The 12,047-nt window shown below is 32.4% G+C and overlaps 1 protein-coding gene across 6 annotated transcripts in view; it reads left to right on the top strand.

The window, feature by feature from the left end:
• Window positions 1–262: 262 nt before the first annotated feature.
• LOC115882136 (aryl hydrocarbon receptor nuclear translocator homolog) overlaps window positions 263–12,047 on the top strand; it is a 34,854-nt gene continuing 23,069 nt past the window's right edge. For 3 of the 6 annotated variants that reach the window (XM_030899993.1, XM_030899992.1, XM_030899991.1), the window contains exons 1-2: window positions 263–404; window positions 783–831. In XM_030899993.1, coding sequence (XP_030755853.1) covers window positions 377–404; window positions 783–831 — 77 coding nt within the window. In that variant the 5' untranslated portion in view covers window positions 263–376. Of the gene's footprint in view, window positions 405–782; window positions 832–4,196; window positions 4,598–12,047 lie in introns of those variants that run through there. The other 3 variants (XM_030899990.1, XM_030899988.1, XM_030899989.1) reach the window with 2 other exon arrangements.

Genomic DNA, 12,047 nt, shown 5'->3' with positions numbered 1-12,047 from the left:
GCAGATTATTGGAATAAAATAATATTTTATTAGCATGTTTAAAATAAATAAAATTAACATGAAGATTCAATATTTAAGCAACAGAATTATATAATTAGACTTGTTAAACTATATGCTTAATAATTACAAGTAATTGAAATTTTTGAACGTATTCCCTGGAATGTCATCGGACCCACCTTTCTGTGTTCTGTGCCCTCCTCCCACCGTGTCACGATTTTTAGAACATGGCGGTGGTTCTCTTGTAAACACAGTTTTTTGTTGGCTATATAACACTTTCGAAATGAAAATGCCGTACGTTTAGGGTTGCGAATTGTTTCGTGGGGTTTGTGGTTTCGCGAAAAGCCTAGCTCTGCAGGCCGCATGGTTTTCTATTCAGATGTCAGCTGTTACTCACTCAGTATCAGGTTAGTCTCGACTAGGGGTAGTTTTTCTATAAAAGAAAAGTGTATATTATTCAAGTGTTCAGGTTCTTTCGCTGATTTGCAGTTTTTCATTTTATATAGGCTTTTTATTATCCGAGATTACTGATAAATAATTAAATAAGGCGTTTGAAGTGATCTGCATTTCTGCTGGATGTGGGGTTTTCTCATGGACTAATTAAAACTATCCAGTATATTAATATACCATAGTGTGCCAGTAAACTCCTTTTTTGTAATAAATAAGATAATAGTTTGGTTACTCACTACTTAAAAATATAAACCTACCTATATAATATTTTATAAATATTTAAAAAATAAAATACAAATTTTATTTATAATATATATTTTTCCTTTCCTTTCCAGGTGCTGATCCCACAAAGGGTATCCAAAAGAGGCGTGCAGTTAGTATAGGGTGAGTTTTTCCTAGTTCTTATCACTGTGGAACCTATTTGGAATTGTACTAATATTAGGTCATAGAATCAGCTATACTACAGCATGCTTACTAAAATCTTTCTTTTTCTTAAAGTATATTATCTCTGTAAAATTTCAAGCAGAGAAAAGGTACATTAATTTTCAAGTTTATTTGTAGAATATTTGTCAAAGTGTGTCAAATTTGTCAATATTTCATTATTACTTAGTGTTTGTTCTTTCCAATGAATGTTTTACATAATATTTGAATTTATTGAGTGATGAATGAGATGAGAAAAATGCATGGTGAGTAAATGACTCAAAATAATCTTCTACATTATTAAAGTTTTGGCGGATGCGCAGGGTTCTGAACATATTAACATTGTTAATCTAAGGTATTAACATTGTAATAACAAAAGGTTTTTTTTTTCTTTAGGGGCATTTAATAAATGTGTTTAGGCGAACATCGCCTATTCCCGTTTTTATCAGCGGTAAATTTTTTATCATCATAGCTATCAGGTGTCGGTATTTATGTAAATTGAAAATGCTTCATACCGTCTTCTAGATTCAATTACGATAACATGTAAATATTTCGTCTTATCATTTAATGAATAGCTTTTAATGCTTTTTTCATATTACTTTTAGAACATCTTTTCTTTATCAGTTCAAGCCAAACTTAGTTCGTTTTAAAAAATGATTATTAATATGTAGGTTGTAATAAAATTCCTGTGCAGTAGTTTTCAGTTTATTGCTATTTTTACAGAACTCTTTGTCTTTGGAGATACAAAGTACATTAAAATAATATGTTTAAGGATTTTTACATAATGTTTCCGGTCGTCTCAGCGACATATTGGGTTATCGTGACCTGTATGAAGAATGAGAGTACATAGTTGCTGGATTTTATAATATGGGGGATATGATAAGGCCTTATAAATGACCTGAAGTTTATACAGGCGCATTTTAATGTAGGATTGGGCTTTCAACGCCATTTTTTATACTTTTTTAACAAATTTGAGTTTTATTAGGATAAAGATTTTAGTGTTCACCTTGTATTTTTTGACTATTTTGTTATACTAACGCCGATTGTATCCATATATTTAAATATTTACTGTTATTTTTTTTGTTGTACTCAATAAAATACGAATCGTGCAGATGTTCTTTCAATAATTCATTGTTTTGGCTCTCAGCTAAAAATGCAGTATTTAAATTTTCTGGCTTCTGCTATCGAGAAAATATATGACACTTTAGAGAAAGTAATGTGATGTATGGATTTTCTCGAATTTCTGCATTTAAACGGCATGTCTCGTTTAAATACAATGGGGAAAACAATAAATTTGAATGCACTTTTACATCTCAATTGCGAATATACCTTTAGGAAATTTAATATTGTAAGAACATCAGGCGATGGTCACGTTTTGCAAATGTTATTACTTTAGAGCCTAATTTTTCTGGTTTCAGTGGATTTTTTAATAATCTTGAGGTCAAATTTCATCTAGACAATGCATTAGAATTTTTTTCTTTCAAAATGTTTTTAAATAAAAGAACCTAAATACAACGTCATTAAAACTAATTCGAAATGAACTATTAATGGGGCTAATAGACTTGTTTGTCAAGTCTAGTTACTAATTTATTTCAATTTTGTTTGGAATTTCGTTGATAAAGTAAAATATGAAATGCTGTTACTCTAATCTGGAAAATAAATAATAACATTTGACTAATAAATATAAAATGTATTGTTTTTTCGTTAATTTAACCACAAGTAAATTGATAATCGCTAATTTTATTGCTTGTTGAATTCATTTTCCCATAAAGTTTTACGGGTAATTTATCAAATTTTTTGTATTTTTATAGTCGTCGATAATTTTTATGACCCTTTATTTTTATTTTATATTATTTTAAATTTTCTTAGCATTTTAAATAATCAGCAATTTTTAGAAACCTTAAAGAGTTTAAATTTATTTTCGTCATATTTAATTTTTTTCAATGACCTCAAATATATCTGTAGCAAAAGAGAAAATATAATGTAATATAATAATTCTATATACTGCTTCGATATACGGCTATATAAAGTTTTCAAACATACTTGTGAAAAATGTATTGAAATAACGATAGAAAATAATTAATTTATTATTGGAAGGAACACAGGGTATTAAGTATTTTAATGCCCCAGATTAAAATATCGATTTGTATGATTTTTTACAGGAATTAAATACTGTCTATATACCTTTTATTTCTTGAAGCCTTCTGGGTTTTGGTTTGGTTTGGTTTGGTTATATAGATAAGCATAAAAGTAAGCACTTTTACGTCTAAGTACAAAAGTACAAAAATATATTATTAAAGTGACATAAAATTCAATGAGTTTAACATTCTTAATCTAAGAGTTTAACTATAGTTTCTCGATATATAATTATTTACAAGGTATTACTTTTAAATATTTTAATTTGCATTGGAAATTGTTTAAAACCTATTTGTAGGGTTTGAAATAAAATAGCATGTTCTATTTGGAGTAAAAATTACTTTTTGTGCCTCGCCTGGTAATGTCAAACGTACAGCCTCGCCAAAAAAAAAGTACCACTTTTACTTCTAATAAAACAATATTTTACAATAAAACAACAATTCTTGAAACGTCAAGCATATTTTGTCGGTTAGGCAAATTTGCTTTATTAGTAAAATACCACTCTTAAAACAACAAATAACCTTTTTATTTTGGAGATTCGTATTTTTTCATGGTATTAAAATAGATATTTAAAAAAAATATTCTTTTTATAAAAAAATATACCTAATTGAAGTTCCACTTTTCGTTAGGCTTCAGCAGTATTAATAAATACCGTATGATCGAATAAAAACGGCGTCAGCGATGGCTATGAAATGAAGATCGCTGTCATTTTATATGTAAAATTATATGACATATAAATGTCATCGATCCTCATTTCACAGCCATCGCTGACGCCGTTTTTATTCGATCATACGGTATTTTAATTAATATTATATCAAATATCAATTCGAGTAAAGATATGAATAATTTTAGGAATACTGATTTTTTGTATGAAAATAAGCCTCCGAAAATCAGCTTAAATAAAATGATGGTAAACACATACCAGAAATAGTTTGAAACTGTACGAAAGAAGCGAAACTGTACACTGTTTCCGTCTTAGGAGAATCTGTCTCCTGGCACAGACAGAAACCAACTAAAATCGTTTTCCGAAAGCTCGATTATGCCAGCCGAAGCTGCTAAGGTAGGAAGGCACCTTACTTACAAATCCGCGAACTTTTCTTATCGCTATCAACCACCAACCAACCAGCCCATGGCACAACCCCACCACCATGTTCCTCCATGTCTCTCTGCGGAGGAGACGACTTCATCATGGCTCGCGTTCACAGTGCTCCACGTTGCCCGACACTTTGTGCACCTGGGTTTCGTCGCCGATAGCTTTTTCATCGCGATCGAGCTTTACTCCGGCCAAAAACCAGGCTCTTAATCAGTTTTTCAGATGTGTGTTCGTTTCTTTATCTTTTCATTTCGATTTGCGGAAAATCACGCTTTAATACGGATGATGAGGTGATAGTTCTCGGGAAAGTCAGTTTTTTTTTTGGTTCATAAAATAAATAAGTGTGGATATGTACGCGTATGCGGGGAGCGGGCCTCCCCATTATGCGCCCCCTTCGACGTATTTACAGCCCCCTCCGCCGCCTACGCACCACGTGCAGGTACCACCTGTTGCAATGGCCCAAGAATCCAACCCCGTACCCCAGTATTCCAAGAAAAGAAGGTAAATTTTCATTGTCCATTTATGCAGGTTTTCTTACCTCTAGCTCTTTATAGGGGATGAATTATGACAGGGAATCCCCGTAGAAATTTTACTGCTCTTTTTTGTTTCATATTTTTTCCTAATGTTATTGGGAATACCATCAGGATTTGAATTTTTCAATGAATTTTTATTGGAAATTGGAATAATAAATTAATTTCATATTCAGAAACAGAATCAATTGGTGACATATTGACATATTTAATAATTTTTCAAAAAAAAATCTTTAGCTTTTTCTATCTAAAAAAATGACAATTAAGTAATAATAGTTGTTTTAAATGTTCTAGCAGGGTTTAAAAATATTGTTGCTGAGAGATCTTACAGTGATTTACAGAAAATATTATAGTAGGGGAGCCCAAGATGGCTAAATCGGGATGTACTCGAGCCTCGTGGGGATCTATTGTATTGTGATAATTAGATGCCAAAAGGTTAAATTATGTATGCTCTATCACTGGTCGAGGATGCGTGTACAGGTTTTCAAAAATGTACAAAAAGTCACAAAGAAATACTTGGATATTTAATATATTAATAATGAATGCCCATCTCACGTGTTTCTGAAAAGGAAGGGATATTAATCTTCCGGTTTGTATGGTGGGGGTGGCCACTCGAAGGGGTAGAAAATTAGAAAAGAAAAAAATAATTCGAGTGCGTCAAATATTCATTGGGATGTTAAGTGAACCTTAAAGAAGTTCCTGTTCAAAAGACAGTTGATTTGGACGCGACCAAAACTCATGACAGATTTTCAGAAATAATATATTCTTGAACACCACACTTTATTGACGATTTCAGCTACTTCGGCTTTTGGAAATCGACAGATTTTGTTATTTTCGTGATTCTTGAATGACTTCCTGCAATAATCAAATAACCATGCATACTCGATAATGGCTAGGTGAAGTTCTTTTTGCAACTTTATGACTCTCATTTTTTTATGTCAGGCATAAATTGTCAGATTACTCACCTTGCTCTAATCTGACGAGCTCGAGGTTTTCTAACGATCATTTTTTTACTGCTCTGATCGGCTGCCCTACACGCACGACCCTGTCTGTATAGAAGGTTCATGTATGGTGCTGGTACATAACAGATTGCAAGGTTTCTTCCCTTATTCTGCCGCGCTTGAGTTCCTTTACTACTTATTATAATCACCGCTTGGGCTCCCTTACTATTAATTATATAAAATGATAATAGTCTCAATATAAATGTATAATTTATTCAGTTAAATACGCTAACTTTTTTTTCTTGTAATATGTTATTTGCTTATAAGAAAGTTTTCTCTATAGTTACCAGATCATTTTATATGTATGTAGCAAAAACAAATTTTAGTTGTTATAATAAAAAGGAGCTTATTTTAGCAACAGAAAAGGGTATGGGGATCGAGAGTATAGATTAGTTTAGTCTGGCACATGTTTTTATAGCTGTCAGTTACCGTTATGTTGGTGGGGTTGTTGCTAGGAATTTAGGGTTGACACAAGAACATGCCGGTAGTTCTATGTTTATCTGATTTACTGATCTTCGAGTGGAGGATACGTCCGATGCTTATCAGGATAATTCTTTTTCAGTTTTAGAGGGTTGTATTATATGCATATCCAGCACATCTTTATGTTAACGTTTTGTACGTTTTTGTTGTCGAAATACACAGACAGCAAAATATTTCTATTATTTTTGGTATGTTTTTCAAATAATAAAATCTGTTTAATCGAGAAATCATGATTTTCTATTACAATTGGTTTACAGGAATATTTTAATACAATTTGTGATTATACCAATTATACGTTGTAAAGATGAAAGAAATAAAACAACTTGAGCCAATGACACTTGGTATTATTATTTCTTAACATTTGTTTATCTAACCTAGAAAAGTTTTTGTAAATACGTATCAGCACTTTCTCATTAATGTTTTTGTAAGAAAATCCGATAAAATGGTTTGTTTTAAATGTTCTTAGATCAATATTAAGTTTCATGTTTCATGACTAAATAAGAGCTACGAATCCAAACAGTTAATTTATTTAAAACATTTTTCTAAGACGCGCTTGCAAGAGTACTGTTTTCTAAAACGTATTGAATATGTTAATCAGCGACTATTGAAACTAAAATATACATAATGTAAGGTTTTTTAAACAACTGCTTAGTAATTTGAAAACAATTGTTGGTCGGAACCATTCATATGATATAAATAAAAATAAATAACCACAACTAGGATATTAGAATAACCATTTCCCGTCTTTAAATTACACGTATTAGACCTTTTTTTTTAAATGCAGCTATAACTGGTGTAATAAAATAGATTTAAATGGAGAAACCGAAAAGATCTAGTCAAAATTCTGTCCTTATCAAGATTATGAGGTATACGTAAAGCATTTTAACTCTTGGTTTTTCTTATTTCGTCGATTATACTCATTTCCTGAACCCTAAAAATCCGTACATGCTTTGTTAACAAAATATTTATCGTTTTTATTACTTGGGAACGAATATTCGTGCTTGTCAGTGATTTTAAAGAAAATGTTTTTTTTAAGAATTATTTCCATAATTTTGATACATTATTTTCCCTGAAAATCCGTTTTTTTTTTAATGATTTGCCTTTTAGCTATACAAAATGGTTTGTTTTAAATGTTTCTAGTCTATATAATTAGAGTTGGGAGGATATATATCATGTGATATTAATAGCTTGATATATATCCGATATATTCGATAATTTCTTCAGGCCAATTTGTTTTACTAGTAATTCCACTGCCATATTGGTCTCAGTTGAATCAACGCAGTGGTGTTTACAAAAAACAACTATCTTATTTTGTCGATTTTCTTCTAGTGACGAAAAATCCAGAATTATTTTCAAAAAGTCACTGAAATGTCGTATTATACTATCTTTAATAAACTTAAACTTCTAAGATGCATCCTCGCAAAAAATTATGAAATACCTAATGGTTGGCTTAGCAAAATTCCGTAGTTGCCGGTATTAATTACAGATTTTCAGCTCGGCTGAACACGAAATCATAGATTAACGTACAACTTGCGTACAACTAATCATTTAAAGTACCCGATTCATCAGTTTAAGAGCAAATACCTAATGAAAGATTTCTATTGCACGTCATACAATAATTTTATCTCTTCTCCTATAGTAAACTAAAAAACAGTTTCCCTGGCTATTCTTTCGTTAAAATAAAACTCACTGTAATTCAAATAAAAAAAAGTAAACTTAAAAAGTATGAAATGCCGTATTAAATTACACAGTTCAAAAAAATAATATTGGTTACAGGTAGTTCATATATTCCAGGGATACACTGTTACTTAAGAAGGCAAAACGTTCGCGAAGTAGCTTACATTGTTTTGAGAGAGCGACATAAACTAAGTAACGGTAACGGCTTACAGTTTCTATAATACCATTTCAACGGGATATTTTAATTTAAAACTTTGTACAAGACGAGGAGCAGAAAAATTATTTATATGTAACTGTCCCGCTGAAGTCAATCATAAATATTAAAACACATAGATCTAAATTATTAGAATTTGGATCATTTGATATCTTCTTGAGATAATCGGTTTATAGAGTTACTTATGGAACAGGAAGTTAAATACCTGGGAATAACCCTGGACAGTAAACTCCTGTGGAACAGGCATATTAAGAACACTACCAGCAAAGCCATAAAGGCTCTCATGATATGCAGAAGACTGGCCGGAAATAGATGGGGCTGCTCCCCTAACATTTTGCGCTGGATGTAACCATGATAGTAAGACCCATGATTACTTATGGAACAGCTGCCTGGTACACAAAACTAGAGCAACGGACGGCAAGGCTAAACCTATGCAAAGTCCAGAGACTAGCATGCGTTTGCATCATAGGAGCCATGAGAACCTGTCCAACAGCAGCAATGGAGGTCATTCTAGATCTAACACCACTGCACATTGTCATTGGTAGATATGCCAATGCGACAATGATTAGAATGGTCACTTACGGAATTAGTACTGGGAGAATTGTCAGATCAGGGGCTTGGAACACCCTCATAAAGGAAATACCACTCCTGCAACTCCCAGTGGACGATATGCCAAGAACGTACAACTTTGAGAAACATTTCAATGTAGTATTGAGCAATAAAAAGGATTGGAAGAGCGAAACGCTTGCCCAGCAGTTAAAAGACCATACCATAACTTGGTATACTGATGCTTCCAAATCCAATACGGGAACAGGGATCGGAGTGTTTGGGCCGAGAGCTAATTACTCCGAACCAATGGGCCCTAGTATCCTACAGGCAGAAATCTACGCTATCGAGAGATGCGTACAACTTATCTTAGATAGGAACTATCGGAACAAGAAATAGCCATCTGGTCTGATAGTCAAGCAGCGTTAAAAGCGATCAACTCAGTATCAATCAATTCGAAATTGGTCAAAGAATGCATAGAGAAGCTGAATAAATTAGGCAAAGAAAACAAAGTCCTCCTACTCTGGGTGCCTGCTCACCAAGGGATAGAAGGCAATAAAAAAGCAAATAATCTAGCTAGGAAAGGAGCGAACATTCCACTAACTAGACCAGAACCGTTCTGCTTTCCAAGTGGTAACCAACTCAAGGCAGAACTCAAGAACTTAGAAGATTCCATCCGCAACCTGGAATGGAAATCTTGCAACGGTCTAAGACACTCGAATAAGTTTCTGAGGGCTTATGATCAAGAAAAATCACAGATCTTCCTGGGTTTAAGTAAGAACAATCTTCGGATTGTCACGGCGTTTTTAACAGGACACTGTCTCCTCAATGAACAGCTCAGTAGATTGAAACTAAGAAGAAACGGCGAATGCAGATTCTGTGGGGAAGATGGTGAAACACCAGTACACCTCATCACTGAGTGCGCCGAGACGACAACCATTCGTGCCATGAATTTTGGTACGACTGATATTGGAGATGGAGAACTATCCTCTATAAAACCGTCCCAGATACTGGCTTTTGTCAAAGCCCTGGGACTGTATGATGAGTTATGATTCAAGAAAGGGGGACACAATGGATCTGTAAGGTCGAAGTGATTAACCCCCCTCCCACTCATTCTAAAAAAAAAAAATTCTACTTATGGAAAATCGTGTTTTCAATATGTTTTTATATACATCTAAAAGTGTGCCTACAAAAATGTAATTTGAATTGAGAAAAACGATTAAAAAAGGGGAAAAGGGCATTAGTATTTGCTAGTCAGATCCAGAGATTATACTGTTGCAGTTCTAAATCTAGGATACGTGCTCCAATAGCCCGATAGAGGTCTAATTAGTAAACCGTATATCGCATGATAGTATCCTCCCTCACACTACCACTGTAAATTAGCCACCCCTATTAACATTCGGAAACAATTTCAAACAAAAAGCTTTTGAGAAGCCGTTATTTGGATTTATTACCAAATCGCTCGTTATTTTTATAAGACAATAGAATAGTGGCCTCCCTAGTTTAATGTTAATTATGAATGTAAATTTTCTTCTAGTGGCGAAAAACCTAGAATTCTTTTCAAGAAATGAACCCGCCACTAAGGTTATTACTTATTTTAGTTATTGTTACAAAACAGTACTGGTTAGTTAATTGTTCTATCAACCAAAAAGTTTTTGAGAAGCCGTTATTTGGATTTATTAGCAAAAAAATGGTCGGTATTTTTATAAGACAATAAAACAGTGACCTCCCTGGTTTAGGGTCAAAGACATTTCATACTATCACATGCCTTTAAAAAAAATCTACGGATTCGTTCGGTTAGTCTTTGAAGAAAGGGATTTTTTTTCGGAAAGGAACCTAAAGAAAAATACTGAATAGCTTGTCTGAATGGTTCAGGGTATTAGCTGATGTTAGCTACTGCTTCTTTAGATTTATAATAGTAATAAACCTTGTTATGACTATACAATGTGTGTTAAGACGGTAGTAAATCATCTACTGTGATTGACAGAATGTATCAAGTTACAAAAGAAAATAATTTATTGTTTTTTTTTAATATTAGCACTACGGAATTTTTTTCTGGTTTTTGTATGAGAAGTAATTAAAAGGAAAAAAAGTGATGCAGTAAGATTAAAATAATTACTATATGGAAGAATTTAAAATCCTAGGTAATAGCGTTGAAAAATAATCAATGTTGTATGCCTGATTGCATGTAATGTATAATTTATATTATTTGAATTATCCGAAAGAAATCAAGTGTAATTTGTTGTTGCTCTAACAATCATAAAGTTTTAAATCTATTGCTTTCGGCTGTATAAATTAACGATAAAAAAATAGTACTTATTTTTAACAAGTTGTTTATTATCTTTAGGGAATTTATTTAGAATAATAAAATCCACTTTGGATGCATATTATTTGTCGGAAATTATTAAAAAACTTGTCTTATTTTTTCACTTGCACGCAAATGCCAAAGGATTTCAATAAATTATTTGAATTATTATCGTCTCAATACAAGGTAGACTTCCACATAGTATTGAAGGCTTTGAAAGAGATGCAAAATGTCAGTTGCGTCATCAGCATTTTGCCAGTCCTTTCTCTATTTTTTTCTTAAATTAAAATGGCGATTTAAAAGATATTTTTGGTTTCCTGGATTATTTGTAATATATTTTATATATACCGGGTGCGTCTCAAAAGTGGCTCACCCCAAGAACTTTTTTATTTTTTTAGTTAAAAAAACGAGATTTGGTATGTTAGTATATGACATAAATTAGGATTGAGTGACGTATTCACTTCTTTTTAGTCACTTCCTGTTTCACCGGAAATGACTACAACTTTTGATTTTTAAATGGCACCCTCGGTATTTTTTACTTTATTCGATAGAAAATGACATTCTGAATAGAATGACATATCATATGACAACTTTTGACATTTTCGAATATGGTTTATTTGAAATTGTAACATGGGGTTCATAACGACAATTTGACTTCGAAATACCAAGTGTGTGGTACCAAATTATTCGTTAAAAAATGCTTTTTCCAAATATGCTAATGAGCCACCCTCGTTCCATTTGAAAAAACTGAGATATGATTAAAAATACGGGTTGAACATTTTCTAACTGGCCAGGACAAGACACTAAAAACATTAGACGATCAAGTCTATTTTTCCAAGGCTCCTTGATTAAGAATTAGTGATTTTAACATAGCCATGGTACTCTAGATTGAATTTTAAAATACAATTTTTTATTAAGCGAGAATGTCAAAAATTGACATATGATAGTCATTCTATTCAGAATGTCATTTTCTATCGAATAAAGTAAAAAAATACCGACGGTGCTATTTAAAAATCAAAAGTTGTAGTCATTTCCGGTGAAATAGGAAGTGACTAAAAACAAGTGAATACGTCATTCAATCCTAATTTATGTCATATACTAACATACCAAATTTCGTTTTTTTATCTGAAAAAATAAAAAAGTTATAGGGGGTGAGCCACTTTTGAGACGCACCCGGTATATACATATGTTGTAGGTC

This window comes from Sitophilus oryzae, unplaced genomic scaffold, assembly GCF_002938485.1.
Source record: "Sitophilus oryzae breed Bouriz unplaced genomic scaffold, Soryzae_2.0 scaffold_177_pilon_pilon, whole genome shotgun sequence".
In the NCBI taxonomy this organism is placed as follows: domain Eukaryota; kingdom Metazoa; phylum Arthropoda; class Insecta; order Coleoptera; family Curculionidae; genus Sitophilus; species Sitophilus oryzae.
Note: the sequence above shows the minus strand (reverse complement) of the source record. Positions and strands in the feature narration are given on the sequence as shown.